Consider the following 15948-nt stretch of genomic DNA (forward strand, 5'->3'; position numbering starts at 1 on the left):
CAGGGTCAAGAAAAAATTTAATTTATCCCACCAATTTAATGTACAACACATATGCAGATCAGATTTAACCTATTTCTTTCATATGAACTAAAGGTATGGACACTGCTTTAAATCTTCACAAAATTTAAGCTTAAGCCAGTTGAATTTCTAAGGGAATTGGCTGTTAACACCATTGCTCTTATGAGAGAAAGTTCTAAGCAGCTGGTGTTTCTAGTTACATTTAGGAAACTTGTGAAAAACCTTCTACAAAAGGTTATTTGGTTCAAATAGAGAAAAAGGCTTGCTTTTGTTCTTGATGAGTAACACTTTTATGTTCACAGTTATGTAATGTGTGGTATCAGGCATGAAATGTGTTCATAATTTAAGTTTGTGGGGAAGACATGAGAGATGCCACACCAAAATGATATTCCTTTATCAACAAAGCACCACAGATTAAGGGATTAGGAAATACAACCCTCGGTCCTCAGTTACTGTGTAGTGACAGCAGTTCCTTTATTCTTACGTGAGAAAGCTGTGAGTTTTTGTTATCACTTTGTAAAGAGTAGTATTAAAAAATTCCATGAGTACAGTAGGTCTTTATGGGTTGTCATCAGGATTACTTCACAGAACTGGGTGAAATCTATTTCTAGAACTATATCAGAGCTTCATATACTTACAGCTCTTGTCTACCAGTAGTTTGCATACTATGGAGGAATTAATTTTGAGACTCTAAGACTAGTATTGTTCAACTTTCTTTTGATGGAGCAAATGGCTTGATTGATTTCAGCCTTCAGAAAAAGACTGAATGCCTATTTTCTCCTATGAGGTGACTGATTCTGTGTGCTGTCACATGCAGGCTGGTGCTCCCAGAGACAGGAGGCTCCTTGGGCAAGGACAGCCAGAAATACTGCAAGTGAGAATACTGTTAGCCCATCCTGTGGGCTAAGAGGTGATTCAGAGACTTCCTGATGCAAAGCCCTGCCCCCAGCAGAGAGCACTCTGCACATGTGCAGGACAGGTGACTGGTTTGGGAGCAGCTCCAAAAATGGGACCTGAGGCCCTGGGAGACCAGGGAACCTGGATTCAGTAGTGTGCCCACACAGTGATGAAGGCTACGCTGAGGACAAGTGCTCAATTCCCCTCTGCCCAGGACTTGTAGCTCTGAATCTGGAGGGTGTCCAGTTTTAAGCCTGCACTTTGCTGGATGCTCTCTGCAGAGAATCCAGCAAAGGGTCACTAAGACATTTAAGAGGCTGGAGGAAGGAACCCTGTCAAGATCTCTAGCTGGTCAGAGTGACCCGAGAAAAGTTGGAAAGTCTCTTTTCCCAGCCTGGCACTTGAAGGAGGAGTCAGGGCTCTTCATTTCTTGGTCTCAAGGTTGCTTATTGGTCCTTATCTATAAAATTCTTTCTCCTGTCTTGCCAAGGTCTGCTCACCACGACAGTCAGAGGCACTCTGCCTGCCCCCAGGGCGGTGTTATGTCTTTATACTAAAAACTATGTATACAATGTTTATGATTACTTTCCAATACCTATCACCTATGTTACACAGTGAGCCTCTACACTAAACCAATCTAAAAGTGCCAACATCACAGTAGAAGACGGAGACCAAGAAGAAGAAGAAGTATAAAGGCAGGACATGCCCAGATCCCTCCATCTTGGCCCCTGAACCTCCATTCTAGAAACCCCAAAATCTACTTTTCCACCCAGTGATAAATTGACTATCATTCTACTTAATTTGTCACGGCTTGCAGATCATCTAAGGTTGGTAACTTGCAAACAGGTCATAATGAAAACCACAGGCATTTCTGGGTTCTGTGCCAGGGTCTCTGAGACCCCTGGCAGGGGTCGTGGCTGCTCAGGACAGCCAGAGGGATGTCCTGGGTCCTGACAGAATCCTAAGAGAGTGGCTGCTCAGGAACCTTGGCCAGTAATGCCCAGACTGGTACCTGCCAACAGCTGCTCAGCAGAGATGTGGTAATGCTGGAGAAGGAGATATCTAATCTCACTGGTTCTTAGATATTCCCCTAAATGAGCCTTAATTGGTCTTATCCTAGGCAAGCTATTACAGCTCCAGAGCTCAGCCCCCAAGGGGACTGAGTGCCAGAGGCCAGCTCGCTCAGACCAAGGCCGTGGGACAGCCCTAGCAAACAGGGGAATATTCAGCTCTTAGTGATTAGGCAGCTCTTATGATTTCAGCTTTGCTTGCTAGGTAGCTTTTTCCCTTGGCTTGAGGCTCCAGCAGACGGTAGAGAGAGGAGAAGCAGAAGACGCTGGCTGTTCCACGAGTATGGCTTTATTGGAGGGGTCCGTGAAGGGTGTCAGCACTTCTTCCTCTGAGTTAGTAGGGGTACAGTATGCTACTTTTGTATCCTTGGCCCGCTTCCAATCCTGACCAATGGCAAAAGGTTAGAAGGACCATAATTGACCAATAGTAGGGTTAACAAGATATTGCCTTACATGGCTGTAGGGATAGGTTATAGGGTGGATGTCCCTGGAGTCAGGAAGCTTCTTTGCTGCTGTGTCAGCATTTCTACTATTTAGTTTCTCCACGGGGCCCTGGCTAAAGCTGAGGGTTTCACTACATTCCCCTTATCCAGACCCATCATGTTTTGTTGTTTGCCAGGTCTCTGCTCTATGCCTACTACCTACATTCTTGATTGCAGTTTCATCCTCCTAAGACAACTGAGAGCAGCCTTTGTTCAGACATCCTCTGAGGTTTAAGTATAGGCTCTAGCTATATCACATTCTGTAACTGAACAAAGAATGCTATTTCTCTACTCCTGTGTTTGAGACAAGGAATTTATCCAGAACCACTAGTGCTAGAGTGGCGTGAAAAACACAATAAATCACAGACACCAATCACTTTGCAATAATGCCAATGATTATTTCCATACGTCTTCTGACAGCAACTACATCTGTTCTTTTCAGCTGTGATATTCATGCTGCCATACAAAGTGATATTGACAATACCCACCAGATTAAAAGGCAGCATATTCCCCGTCTATGAGCCTCTGAAAAGCATTTCGATTTTCCCAAAGTTCTTTCTGTAACTGCACCTGCTTCCTGCATTTCTGAGCAGCGAGTGCAATTGATTACTTGGAGCAATTTTGGCAAAGGGTGTAGGGATGTGCCTGGACAGCATCAGTGCTGATGCAGATCAGCAATGCCATCCTGCAGGACACACAGAGAGCCACAGCTCCTTCTGAAGCTGCAGCTGGAAGGGTCCTGACACTCGTGCTTAGATCCAGGGCTGGTCCATCATCATCATAACGTGCAAGACATCTCACCAGTTACAGCGTGCTGCCTCTGTCTGAGAGCCTGACAGGTGCCACCAGGCACTGCTCTGGGGCTGGCAGCAGGCATTTTTGTTATTTAAATTTTCAAAGATTTGAAAATTAGCATCCCCATGGCCACTTTCTTTTTTTGAAAGCAGCTCAGGTGAAGTCTCAGTAACTGAGTTTTCTTATAAATCACATACATTGTCATTTTAATCTCTTATTTTGTGACCACTGCTTAGATAAACATCCTGCCTCAGTGAGTACAAATCCTTCATCCCTAGGGAAAGCAAGATTCCTGGGATCCAGATGCTGGTTTGATTTTTCACAAACCCATCACAGTTGCATCTACTCTGATAAATACAAAACAAATCAGATTTTTTTAAAGTATTCTCTTTTTACATTACAAAGTTTTAAGATACACTTAAGTCATGTTCTAATATTCCATATCCAACTATTTTTGACTTTCTAAAAATGACAGTCCCAAGCTTAAATGATTTCTATGCTTCTAAATTCAGCAGATGCAGGAACTGAAATAGGAGGAATTGTCAAATGTGAAAGACAGTGCATGGCTTCAACTATTTGCTGTGTAAGCTCAACAAGCTGGTTGCCTCTTCCACAGCGTATCTCTGTGCACCTCAGCTGCTCCTTTGGACAGTGTCCATGCTTATCTTCCTTGCCTGTGCTGATCCACCACAGTATTTAATCATGGAGCTCTGTGACTGCATGGACTTCCCGTGCCCACTGTGTGTTTTCTAGACTGCACCCTTAACACCTGTAATTCTGATAGGTATTCTAGCTTTAAGTTAATCTAACAGATGTTCTTTCAGAAAATCTACATACTCTACATTATCCTAACCTTTTGAAATGACAGTTATCTTAATTAAACTGGTAACATACAATAACCTTGTTCATTAATTACTATAGATGACACACCTGTAAGGGGCTTAACACACATAGGAAGACTCTAAATATCATGCTTTAAAAAAGTATTTATTCCTGATGAAGAAAGTAGAAAGAGGATCTTCCATAACCCCTGCATATTTGTAGTTGCAAACACAGCATCAGGTTGCTGCATTCAATCCCATACAAACAGACCACTATGAAATTAATGTGATTAGGAGGAAAATCACATACACCCAGTCACAAAGCATGGAATTTTACTCCAAACACTTAAATCTGTTGGGTCTGCTCTGTTTTAAAGGGCAAAACACATACACTATTAAAAAAAAAGTATAAACCACAGAATTTTCATTGTAATGTTCCTTTGGATTTTCTCTTTAAACTGTCACGTGTCCCTGATGAGGAGACATCAAAAAATCTGGGAAAATGGATTAATTGTGTAAAAAGATGGAAAAAAAGGAGATACTTTCTACTTTCATTAAAAAATCCCAAACATCTTCTCAAATGAAATGTTTCTGACATGGCTGTGTTGATCATCACTCAAGTATCCCAGACTCAAGTATCCCAGAGGGCAGTTACAGCTGTATGTGTGTTATGCAATCATTTATCTAGGGTTCCAAGAAGAAGCTACAAGACACCTGAATTTCCATGATGATAGGAGAAAATAAAACAAAAAGCCCAGAATAAAGCAAATAAATGCCCTAGCAATAAATCCAAGTGAAGTTTCTGAACATTCACCCAATAGTAAAAACATGAAAAGGTGGAAGATGATGACTATCCTGAAAGGCATCTATATGGAAAACACAATTTCCAGCTTTAAAATGTTGCTTTGCTTTTCATAAAACTATTTGCAAATGCATAGAAAATTTCAAGACAGGTATAATTCATATCTGCAAATGGCCACAACTATTTGGAAAACTTGATAGTCTGTGTATGCAAAAAAGTCCCAAATGATCCTGTTTAACATTTGTTCATGGAATCAGAGGAATATCCAGTTCAAGGTAATGTTTTCAGTGCAACAGAAAGAAAAAGATGCTGAAGTCTATTGTGGTTGGTTTAAGTAAGATCACAATAAAGAAACAACAATTCATATGCAACAGTGTTTGTTTGCTTTTAAGAAATTTGGTCTGGGCTGAAAATTCCCCACACTATTTTTTGTCTAGGCATTTTTTCTAGAAAAATTCAGGGGAACTCACTTTTCTAAATTCAAGAGTTACTGTCTTTCTGTCAACCTCCTACTGTACAACCTGCAGTATGTTTTCTTCGGTCAGGAAGTATCACTGTAAAGATCTCCATTGAATATATTTACTAAATGTGTGATAGGGCTGTGCTGATAAACTAATGTAGTGTTACATATTTATTTATAGAAGATATTAGACCATCAGATATATTGGAAAAGATTGTAATCTAAAGGCTTCTGGTTGAAAGGAGAGAAAAACAACAAAACACTCAAGACAGTCCCTTCAAATCACTTCTTCGTTGCATGTAGAATCGAGGCAATCCTACTTGTACTTCTAATTTTGGAAAAATGTTAAGGATTTAAGTATGTGCAGTGAAATATATACAGGTCTGCCTTATTAGTTTTCCCTTCTGACAGTACTCTGGCAGGAAGGACAATCTTTAACTGAAATGGAAAACACCAAAAGGTTTATACATGGCAACAATGCCTAATCTTACTACTGGGCACTTTTACAATTTGCTTCTTCCAAGAGCCACTCAATTCCATTTAGCAGTCCATCTAAAGTTGCAGCTACAGTGTCCTGCATCTGTGAAAATAAAATTAAAATTAAAAGTTATTGTATTAGAGGTAACAGCTAACAGGATCTAACAGTATTTTAATATCACTCTGTGTCTATCTGTTAAGTCAGAAACACTCATATCAAATCTAAATTTTTATCACTAGTGTAAAGGTCCCTTAGACAAAAAAAGGTTTTATAAAAGTAAGAAAACAAAAAATCCCCGTCATGTTAAGAAAGCTTTCACTCTTAGTATCAGAGGTGAATTTTTTTTCAATTGTTTCATCAGCTGTTTTGGAAGATTACATTTACTTTACAGTTGGCAATCCACTTGAAAAATCTTGTTACTCTTAAAGTAAAACTGCCACTTTAGAGCTTTAGACTTCTATGCATCATTAACACTCAGATTTTGTAATATCCCATCCAGTGGCTATTATAAATGGTATGTTTTGTAAAAAGCCTATAAACATTTTCCTTATGAAAACAAAGGAATTACCTCAATTAGGATTTTTTTCTGGTTAACTTATTCCTCAGCTACACAACATCAACAAAAATGCATTTTGTGTGGCTGAACCATGCTGATAGATACTGTCCTTTACAAACATAAAAAACCAGGTTCAAGACCTCACATCCTAGGTAGAAAACGGATCTGTCAAAAACTTAAGTCATCACATCAACTGAGTGACAGTAAACAGTCTTTTAAAAATGTCCCAAAAATCTATCTTGTGTCCAAAGCTGTGACTCAGGAAATTTAGATTTAAATGAACTGAAGTTTCCTTACTCCCTTCAAGACCATAATTTTTCCTTCCTTACATTCTAGCTCCATCTTAAGTCTGTTGTGTGCTTTTGGGCAAGTCACTTAAGCTTCTTGTTTACAGACAAGCTAATAATTCATTTTGGAGCACCAGAGAAACAAAATCTTTCACTTGAATGGAAAGCTTATGTACTAGTGCTGAAAGCTGCACTCTTGCTTAGGTAGATATAGTTAAGGAACTTGAGAGCCTAAATTAAATTTAAACTGCAGTTGAACAGAAAATAAAGGTTTAAGAGCAAGTACCATCCAGGGCTGATGCAGCAGATTAAGTTGCAACTGATGTGCTACGTAAACACACGGAATTCTTTCCACACCGATGTCAGACACACAGGACAAAACCAGCAGAGGTCTGTTCGGAGGCCCGAGGGCTGGATCGATCATTGCCGAAATGCGAGCCAGCTCCTCCTGACGATCATGTGCTAAGAAACAATTTTTAATATATGAGTCTTAAGTATATGCAAAAAAACAAGGTGTTTTCTTGGTTTTTTTTTTTTTGTTTTTTATTTCAGAGGCACTTAGACAGAGGGCTGGAAGGGCCAAATGAGCTTGTTCTGCTTATCACAAGACTTACTCATCTGCTCTTATGTTACACAAATATTTATGACATTTGGATGTTAAAGATCTCCATAGATTCTACGGCAGTCTATTTCAATCCTAACATCAGAGTGTTTTCTGAGTACCTCACAGAGATCAAAATTACAACAAGCCATTCAGAAGTACCCACACACTGCACAGTCAGCAGCCTTTCCCTACTGAATGCACTTTTCTCTTAGTGCATCCCTTCAAAGTTTTTTGCCTCTTTTCGGAGACAGCCCTTTTCCTCCATTCAAAGCTGATGAACGTAAAGACAACTACCGGAATTGTTATTTGGATTATCATCTCACAGGACTAAACTGATTTAGACTAATTGCATTTTTTACTGTTTTCCTGGAGAAGGTTGTTTCCACAGCACACACAATGTATTTTCAAGTTTCTCCTACACATACCCATGGGGTTTTTTTGTTTTTTAGTCCATGTGATTTCCCACATGTAATTTAGATAGCAACCATATCAGTATGTGCCATAAACAAAACAAGGGGCCACAATCCCTAACATGTTGATGAGAGTGTCTAGAATAGGAGACCTCTTCAACATGAAGAAACAGCAGATTTTTAAAGGATCAGAACATGGATTTTGATGTATTGCATATTCTTTGTAACCTAACACACCAGTTATTCACAAAATATAAAGAGAAACTCCTTACCTCTATGAGCTTCTGCATTAGCAACATAAATGAATCCATCAACTACTGCGCACGCCTTCCTCACTTGAGCTATTACACTGTAGTGCATGGCTTGCTGGTTCCCTACTGTGCTGTTCTCTTGGTAAAACATCTTATTCACAGCAACAGCTTGCTCCTCCCTTGCCCTCCTCCTTTCCACACTGAAAGATATTTCAGTGGTCAGGTTAGCTGGGAACGCCAAAGGAGAATCTCCAAAGTCTATGCAGTGCAGGAAAGGACAGGAAAATGGGCTGAGCCAGAAAAACGGTTTCATTTCTCCCTGGCCCCTCCTGCTCTCCTTTCTTTCTGAGAGATGGTTGGCAAACTGCAAGATGCTTATGAAAATACACTCCAGGATAAGTGCATAAGAGTGTTTCCAAAGGGACTTAACCAAGGTATTAAGAGGGTTAGATACACCTGTAATGTGCATGTTGAACACCTTTAGTACATGGACTGTTTGGAAAAGCTTTTTACTTCAATGAGAAAACTTAGTGGTTAAAAAAAGAAAGGAAAAGCAAAGGCATGCATTGAAACTTCAATTTATAAAGGATATCCATGCATGAGAAAGTGCACATGAAAAGTCACAGGACAAAAATATGAAAACTCGAACATAAATTAGAAACTGTACTTTTCATTTACTGGAGAACAGATCTTATCTTACCTCGTGGTGGAATACAATGTCACAATATTGAATTTTTGATTGTTGTTAAACTGAAAACTGACTCCTGATCCAATTCCTACAGGGAAAAAATGAATCTATGAGATTACAGCTATTTGGCTACTGAATACAACTAAGTGGTAGTTCAAACATTCCAGTGGTGCTACAAAATGAATATATTCAAACCTAGATATTGCTCTTAGGGGTAGACGATTTACTATTTTACAATTAAACTTTATACATGCTCCAATTGACGAGACTTTTAATTTCATGAGAATCTAGTCAAAGGTATAAAAACCATTTATGTATTTCTGATTATTAGAATTGGAGCTAGAAATCTACAACAGAAAGGAAACAGACTTGTATTTATTAGCTGAAACTGGCATAGAAAAGGCTCCAGTCTGCTTATGACAAGCTGCATTGAAAAGGACATATGAGAGAAAAAAAAACCACTAAAAATAATTGTCATGCTTCCTATAAATACAATTTAATTATTTAACTTCTGCTGTGATGAAATAACTGTTAGTTAAAGAGTAACATATTTTTGTCTCTGGCTTGGACTGAAGTCAAATTAGACTTTCAAAGCTACTGTTTAAAACATAGAAAATCCCCCACCTGCTCCTCTAACTCTTCTAAGTAAAATTTACATAATTTGATATCAGAATACAGAATCGTATAAGGATCAGCCTTGAATTCCTGTGTAAAGTCACAAAGGTCTTTTTTAGCCATTTACTGAAAGCAGTACTGATAGAAAGGCTTGTCTGCATTTATTGATCACAACAGCAGCAGTAACATGGAATTTTGGATGAAAGTAGAAGTACAAGGAGCAAAATGATTCTTCAGACAATGTCCAAATTTAATAATAAATTCACTGAAGCTATTAGTTTGTCCCAAATGTTTGCTGCATTTATCCATCTGAACACATCAGAAATTGGTTTGTTTTTACCATGATTCTACCGAATTTTATGGATACAAAAAATTGTTCCTTTTCTTCATTTCTTCCTCAAAGTTTTTTGTGTTATATCTTTTTAGAAAACAAGAAGGCCAAAAGCCAAAACCATCATTACCATGAATTTGTCTCTGAGGTAGGCCAGCTACCAGCAGAATTTCTGGGCATGTCATCATCTTTTGTACTAAAGAGTTGTCCAGCTCTTCCAAACCTGGCCCAAACATAGCAAAGCGAGGTTCTGCCTGAGTGACCAGTGATTGCAAAAAGGAAGTCACAGTCCCATACCGGGGACGGATCGATTTCAAACTTCTTCTACCCTCGGGACAGCTCCTTTTATATCTGTTTAAAATAGATGCAACTAGAAATTAAACACAAAATACAAAAGAGGTATTAATCAAACAAATTAATTTAGGTCCCACATTTCTTATGCTTTGCAACTGGTACAACTCAAAGCATATGTCAAAAATTAAAAAGTTCCAAACTGATGGTTTCAAGCAGCAGTACAAAGCAGGCAAAAGCATCAGTTCTTTTAAAGTCCAAATACTGACTTTTTGGACCTCAGTACACTTCTATCTACAAATCTTTCAGTTTATTTAAAAATAAAATAAAAATCACAACTTTCAAACCTCACTGAAAACACAACATAGGTTAAATAACATCAAAGCAGAAGAGTCACATTAAAAATGTAATTTTAAAAATGAGCCAGCTGATTGCATTTTAAACCTTAATGAAATTCTTCTGTGTTTATAATAAGTAACCACTTGAAAATAAACATTTTCCCTGTAGTCAGAACGCATACAAGCTGTGGAAGGAGACAAGCGTCTGCAAACTTAGATGCTCGTTTGGTGTGGATGCTAGAAGGCATGGGAAGACTGGTAATTGAGATGAAGAAAAACAAGACATCCTAGAGCAGCAGTTTCAGTTTGCTTCTGGAGCCATGGTAGGCTGCTGCTGAGCAAACCACTTAAAGGAAGCATCAAATGTGGGCTCCTTTATACCCACACTGAAATGTTTCTGTTGAGATCAGCAAAACAGCTAAGTGTGTGTAGACACAATGGAAATCAGTGACAAATGGTTTCAAATTAGTGATTCACACCCAAACAGATTTAAACCCAATTTCAAAATCAGTCCATATTTTGCATGTCAAATTCTGTGGGTACTGCTCCCACCTGTTAAAAGAGGATGAAGGGCACAGAGATTGCAGAATGTAGTGCACTTACCACAAAGCAACGTGTTAAGGACCACCTTTGGAAAATATAACTGCAAATAAATCAGAAGTCCCAAACAAATCTACAGACCACTACTGCAAATCAAGGGAACTAAATGAAGTTTAGAAAAGAAATCACCACAAACTAACTTGTTTTAAGAGTTCTTCTCAGTCATCCAAACATATTTATTGTGTTGCTATACTTTTCACCTATACTATCTGAAATCAGTCTTCGTCTTACAGCCTTTGACAATCAGACCTAAAACAATACAACTTGCTATTCTGTGCACATTCTGTACACTTTTTTATTATTAGGTCTTCCAAATAACATGAAAAACAATGAAGATTCATTTCACTCACTGTAGTTTGAAGACTTCTTGGTACTTTTATGAAAATAACTGCTGTGGCACTGAGAGCAAAGAACACTTCTTTATCAAGATCAACAGTAAGCAGTATTTCTGTGCCACAGCAGACAGACAGTTTACAAAAAGCTGTAATTTTTTATAGCATTACCGTTGTCTTTTTTACAATGTTTTACATTCTTGTTGAGTTCCAAACAGAAAGAGCTGACCAGACCACAGAGCAACAGGAAATTGTATTTCCAAAATAAACAATGGATTTGAGACACATCAACATTTAAACAGCAGCTTACAGCAGAGCTTTATTTCTGTAAATATGAAACATGCCTGTGGGCTGAATATTACTGCTGTAGGCACACTTGGAAGTAATGTAAGAGAATATGGAGATACTTACACTGCCATGTAATCATACAGTTCATTGTCGCTGACCTCTGAAAAGGCTTTATTAAAAATCTCCTCATCTGGAAGTGATTTCCAATCAACAGATGTCCAAGAGGGAAGATCCCGCAGGAGAAAATACCTCCATAACAACGGGTCTTGCACAGCTGCCCTCCAGTAACAACTCGTGCTTCCCAAACGGCACAAATCTTGGGGCGAGAGGAAGGACATGATGTTCAGCTGCAAGTCGATCTGAAAACCATTGAGAGCAGTGGTTTAAGAACTCCCGAATTGAGCAGTGCAGAAGGACGGGGTGGGATGCAGCGCTCTGCCCCCCCTTCCCCGCCGCACCGGGCCCCTCTCACCGGCAGCGTCTGCAGGGCGCTCTCTCCCCCCGCGCCGTCCGGGGGCGCCTTCGGCGGGGCGGGCGCGGTGCCCCGCATCCAGCGCTCCCGGAGGAGGCGCAGTCCGCCCCGCAACGCGGCCTCCAGACCGGCACCGCGCGGCTCCGCTGCCGCCGCCGCCGCCGCCGCCATGGCACCGCCCCCGCGCAGCGCCGCGCACGCTCCGGCACCGCCGGCACCGCGCCCCGCTCCGGCACCGCGCCCCGCTCCGGCACCGCGCCCCGCTCCGGCACCGCGCCCCGGCGCTGCCCACGGCGGCTGCCGCACCCACGCCCCAGCACCGCACTGCACTTTGGACCGCGGTCCGGGAGTCCTTGGAATGCGCGTTTTTAATGCAACGGAAGTATACATTTCGGTTGGAAAAAAAAAAAAAAAGAAAAAAGAAAATAAGTCAGTGACGAAGACTGCTCTTATGTCACGAGTTTTCTTCTAGCACAGACGACGCAGTGGATCTTAGCTGTGAGATGTCACAAAGTAATGCAGCATTTGTTTTGCAGTTGTTGTGTTCCACCCTTGACCTTTTAAGGGTCCCTCACATACGGCCACATACTTAGTTAACATGTTTCTCCCCGTTTCTTGGAAATCCAGCGATATGCTCTGTGATCTGCTGCCCGGGTCACTGTTAGACACAGGATCTATTGACTCAAGGCTTTCCTGCTTCCCTTCTCCACAGTGTTTCAGTCCCCAGTAGCACATTTCTCCACTGTACATCATTGCCAGTAAGTGCGTGTCACTAAATATACCTGCAAAAATAATTTAAATCAAGTACTTTATTGTTCTGCTACAGGAAAGTACACAGCTTGTTAGTTCTTTTTCAGTAACAATGGGGAAGAAAATTCCAAAAAGACAGCATAAGTATATAATTATATAAATATATAATGCCCAGAAGGAAATCATGGATCAAGACCGTGCTCATTTCTCTGTCCAGTTTGGCCCTCCATGATGTTAAAATCTTTTAAGACTGCCATATAAATATTATTTCTATAGTTTTGTTTGCCTAATCATCTCATAGAATTTCAGTATTTCTTTACAGCCTCTTTGGCACAGGCATGACTGTATATATTTACTCTGGAGTATTTCTGTGCCTCCCACAGTTTAAGCCTAAGAGATACTGTCTGAGGTCATCTTAACTCAGGTTAACCAGAGCAGCTTTATTAGTATTTGAATTCAAAGGCACACGGGTGTCTTTCACAAAAAAAAAAAAAATCCTGCTAAATAAATCCACAACTTGACTTTACATTATGGAGCTATATAGCAGCAATGCTACTTTCAGATGAAATTAAACAAGAAGGTGCTGCATATCCTGCTACAGTCAGAGTAGAGCTGGAATCACCCCACCTGCATCACACTAATGCAGCCTCAGATCCTCCTAGAAAAGCTCAACAGGAATGAAACTTACATAAAGCTACAGAAAGTGGTGACACAGAACATTTGCCAAATTTAACCAATTCTGCATCCAGTTTTTACACCTGTATGAAATCTGTAATTGTGTTTGTACCCCTACTCTCCTAGAGCTAAAAGGGAAGATCAATATGTGAACCTCTGGCACCCTCTGCAGTCATATTTGTGCCCTAAACATCTGACAATGGTGAACTGGATGGTTCACAATAAAATACTGTGCATAAACACTGCCAGCATAAAACACTACTGTGCATCAAACCCTCATTGCCTCAGTTCACCTCTCTCCAGTGCACTCATAAAACACCAGGAAAACAAGAACTGACACCTCCTAAAATCCATGAGTTTAAAAAGAAAGGGGGGAGACACTCTTGCCTGCTTATTTGCCTCATTTATTATCTTCTTATTCTAAAAAGTGTCAAGTCTTGAACATAAATTAGGTCAAACAATAAACACATGCAAAAAAGCATTTCATGAAGTGAAGCAGTTATTAAGAGGAGTGTGTTAAAAGGTTTCCTGGAGTTATTTTTTGGGTTTTTTTTTACCTTCACTGAGTAATCTAGCTGTGTCTTTATCCTGAAGTGAGATATCTTCATCTAGCTGAAGAGGGCATCTAAAGCTAAGCATCTTCATCAAGTACTGAACTCCATCATGAAGACACTGAGTACAGTTAAAAATGAGGAAAAGATAAGTTCTCGTTAAATTAATGATACGCAGAAATACTTCTTCCTATGAAGCCCCAAAATCCTAATTAAAGAAAAAAAAAAAAAAAAAAACAGAACAAAAAACCTAGCCATATTTTAAAAGTGAAGAGTCAAACTTTAAAGCCCACAGAACATTTTCATCTCCTGTACCTTTTTAAACGTGGCAATGTTTTCTTGTACCCATTCACTCCTTTCTTTTGCTGTGTGGCAATACATGTAAAGCAGGGCTCCTTTTCTCCAGTAAAGACATTCTAACAACTCTGCACCAAGGATGTTGAGGGGCTGAAATAAAATCCAACAAACTGGTCCAACACAAAAATAAACCACCTGAACTACTTATATGCACTGGCACACATGCAAACGCTGTGTAAATCTCTTATTTCAGGGGCTGTGTTTGACAACAGCACTCAGAGAGACAAGGCCAGCCTAACCTATCACTGTAGGTCAAATAGGAGTTAACTGTCTGTGGAATCATGAAATGATAGCAAGAGAAATTCTGAGCACACAACAAGGCATTTGAAATTATATTTTCAGAAATCCCTATTTAAATACCAAAAAGACTTCAAAATTCTTCAAAATACTTTAAATTCTGCCCATCAAAAATACAAATACTATGTCCCATTTCAGATTTTTTGTTTTTAAACAATGAAATAATTCGCCCTCTGGCTACTCACTTCTTTTATGCTGCATTCCCTCACTAGGTCTTCTGGTTCTGAAAGAACAGAAATAAGTTCTTTAAGTTTTGACAAGGCAGATTCTTCTGGAAAATCTTCATCCACAAGCTGGTTTTCCTCAAAATATGTGATGTCTAAGACAGCCTATGAAAACAAGAACATATACAAGGCAGAAATGCTACTGTCAAAATAATCAAGCGGATGTGTGTTGTAACACAGAAAACTTGTTAGTTTATAAAACACTACAATTCGAAGGTATTTTTTAACATTCAGTTTACAAAAGGTGCAAGTTGGAAGTATTGAAGGACTGGTGATGGTGACTGTCAAGCCAAACCCCCTTCTGTTCCTAAAGTAACAGCACGAAGGACTCCAAGTTATCCAAGTCAGAAGCGGTTCAGTGCTTCAAAGACGCTCACCACACATCCCCAAGTAACTGAGCCGCCTTTCTGCCCCACCCTCCTTTTTTACACCAAACCGTCTCCCACATCCTACACGCATTTTCTCGAAAGGCAGTTTGATGTCCGTAACAATGTACCTGGGTATAGAGCTGAAAAAGCGCGGAAGGATTTTCTTTCCCTTCGTTGCATAGGTCCTTCAGCTTGTCCAGATTAGCAGAGCCTTTCGCTAAGAAGGTATCTGAGGGAAGAACATAAAGCTCCCTTAGCACCTTAGCCTTACTCACTCTCCTTTTCCACATGGCTTTCCTATCCATCCTTGGGGCATATTCAAGAGCGGCTGAATAATAATAATACAGCACTGAAGCAGGCCAGTCATCCTGTCAGACCGCACCTTTCATTATCAAATTAAGGCCATCCGCGGCCAGGCTCTGATGCTCCCAAGCGCACACACCGTTTGCGAAGACGCCCTCGGGGCCGCCCGTGCCCTCGTGGCCGCCCGCGCCGCCCCCTTCCCCGTCCCCGTCCCTGTCCCCGCTCCCCGCTCACCGCGGGCCCCGGGCGGGCCGAGCCGCCGGCCCAACGCCGCCACTCGCGGCCGCAGCGCCGCCGCCGCCATGGCGGACCCGCGCGCGGCCCCTCCGCGCAGGCGCAGCAGCGCGGGCCCCGGGGCGGGGAGCGGCTCCGGCCGCGGCTCCGGGACCGCGGGGCTCGGAGCTGTCGCTGCCGCCCGACCGCGCCGGGACACCCGGCCCGGGACACCGCCGGCCCGCCCGCCCTTCGCGCATTGTTGGCTGGGATTGCAGTTCTGGACTTGTGTGGATGTGAAAGGTCTTTCATAACAGACGGGTG

At 41.0% G+C, this 15948-nt stretch overlaps 2 protein-coding genes across 2 annotated transcripts; both read right to left on the reverse strand.

Moving 5' to 3' along the window:
* Positions 1-4230: 4230 nt before the first annotated feature.
* On the reverse strand, positions 4231-12031 carry FBXO4 (F-box protein 4). Its single transcript, XM_059492924.1, has 7 exons — positions 11887-12031; positions 11538-11773; positions 9696-9916; positions 8632-8707; positions 7953-8131; positions 6953-7128; positions 4231-5925 (listed from the first exon to the last, which is right to left on the reverse strand). The coding sequence occupies exons 1-7, from the start codon at positions 11962-11964 to the stop codon at positions 5836-5838; spliced, it is 1056 nt and encodes a 351-aa protein (XP_059348907.1). The 5' UTR covers positions 11965-12031; the 3' UTR covers positions 4231-5835.
* Positions 12032-12251: 220 nt separating this feature from the next.
* RIMOC1 (RAB7A interacting MON1-CCZ1 complex subunit 1) lies at positions 12252-15736 on the reverse strand. The gene is made up of 6 exons (XM_059492923.1): positions 15646-15736; positions 15237-15337; positions 14702-14845; positions 14178-14309; positions 13869-13983; positions 12252-12668 (listed from the first exon to the last, which is right to left on the reverse strand). Exons 1-6 carry the CDS (start codon positions 15713-15715, stop codon positions 12379-12381), a joined length of 852 nt encoding a protein of 283 aa, XP_059348906.1. The 5' UTR covers positions 15716-15736; the 3' UTR covers positions 12252-12378.
* Between the last annotated feature and the right edge of the window lie 212 nt (positions 15737-15948).

Source organism: Ammospiza nelsoni, chromosome Z, assembly GCF_027579445.1.
Source record: "Ammospiza nelsoni isolate bAmmNel1 chromosome Z, bAmmNel1.pri, whole genome shotgun sequence".
NCBI classification, from domain to species: domain Eukaryota; kingdom Metazoa; phylum Chordata; class Aves; order Passeriformes; family Passerellidae; genus Ammospiza; species Ammospiza nelsoni.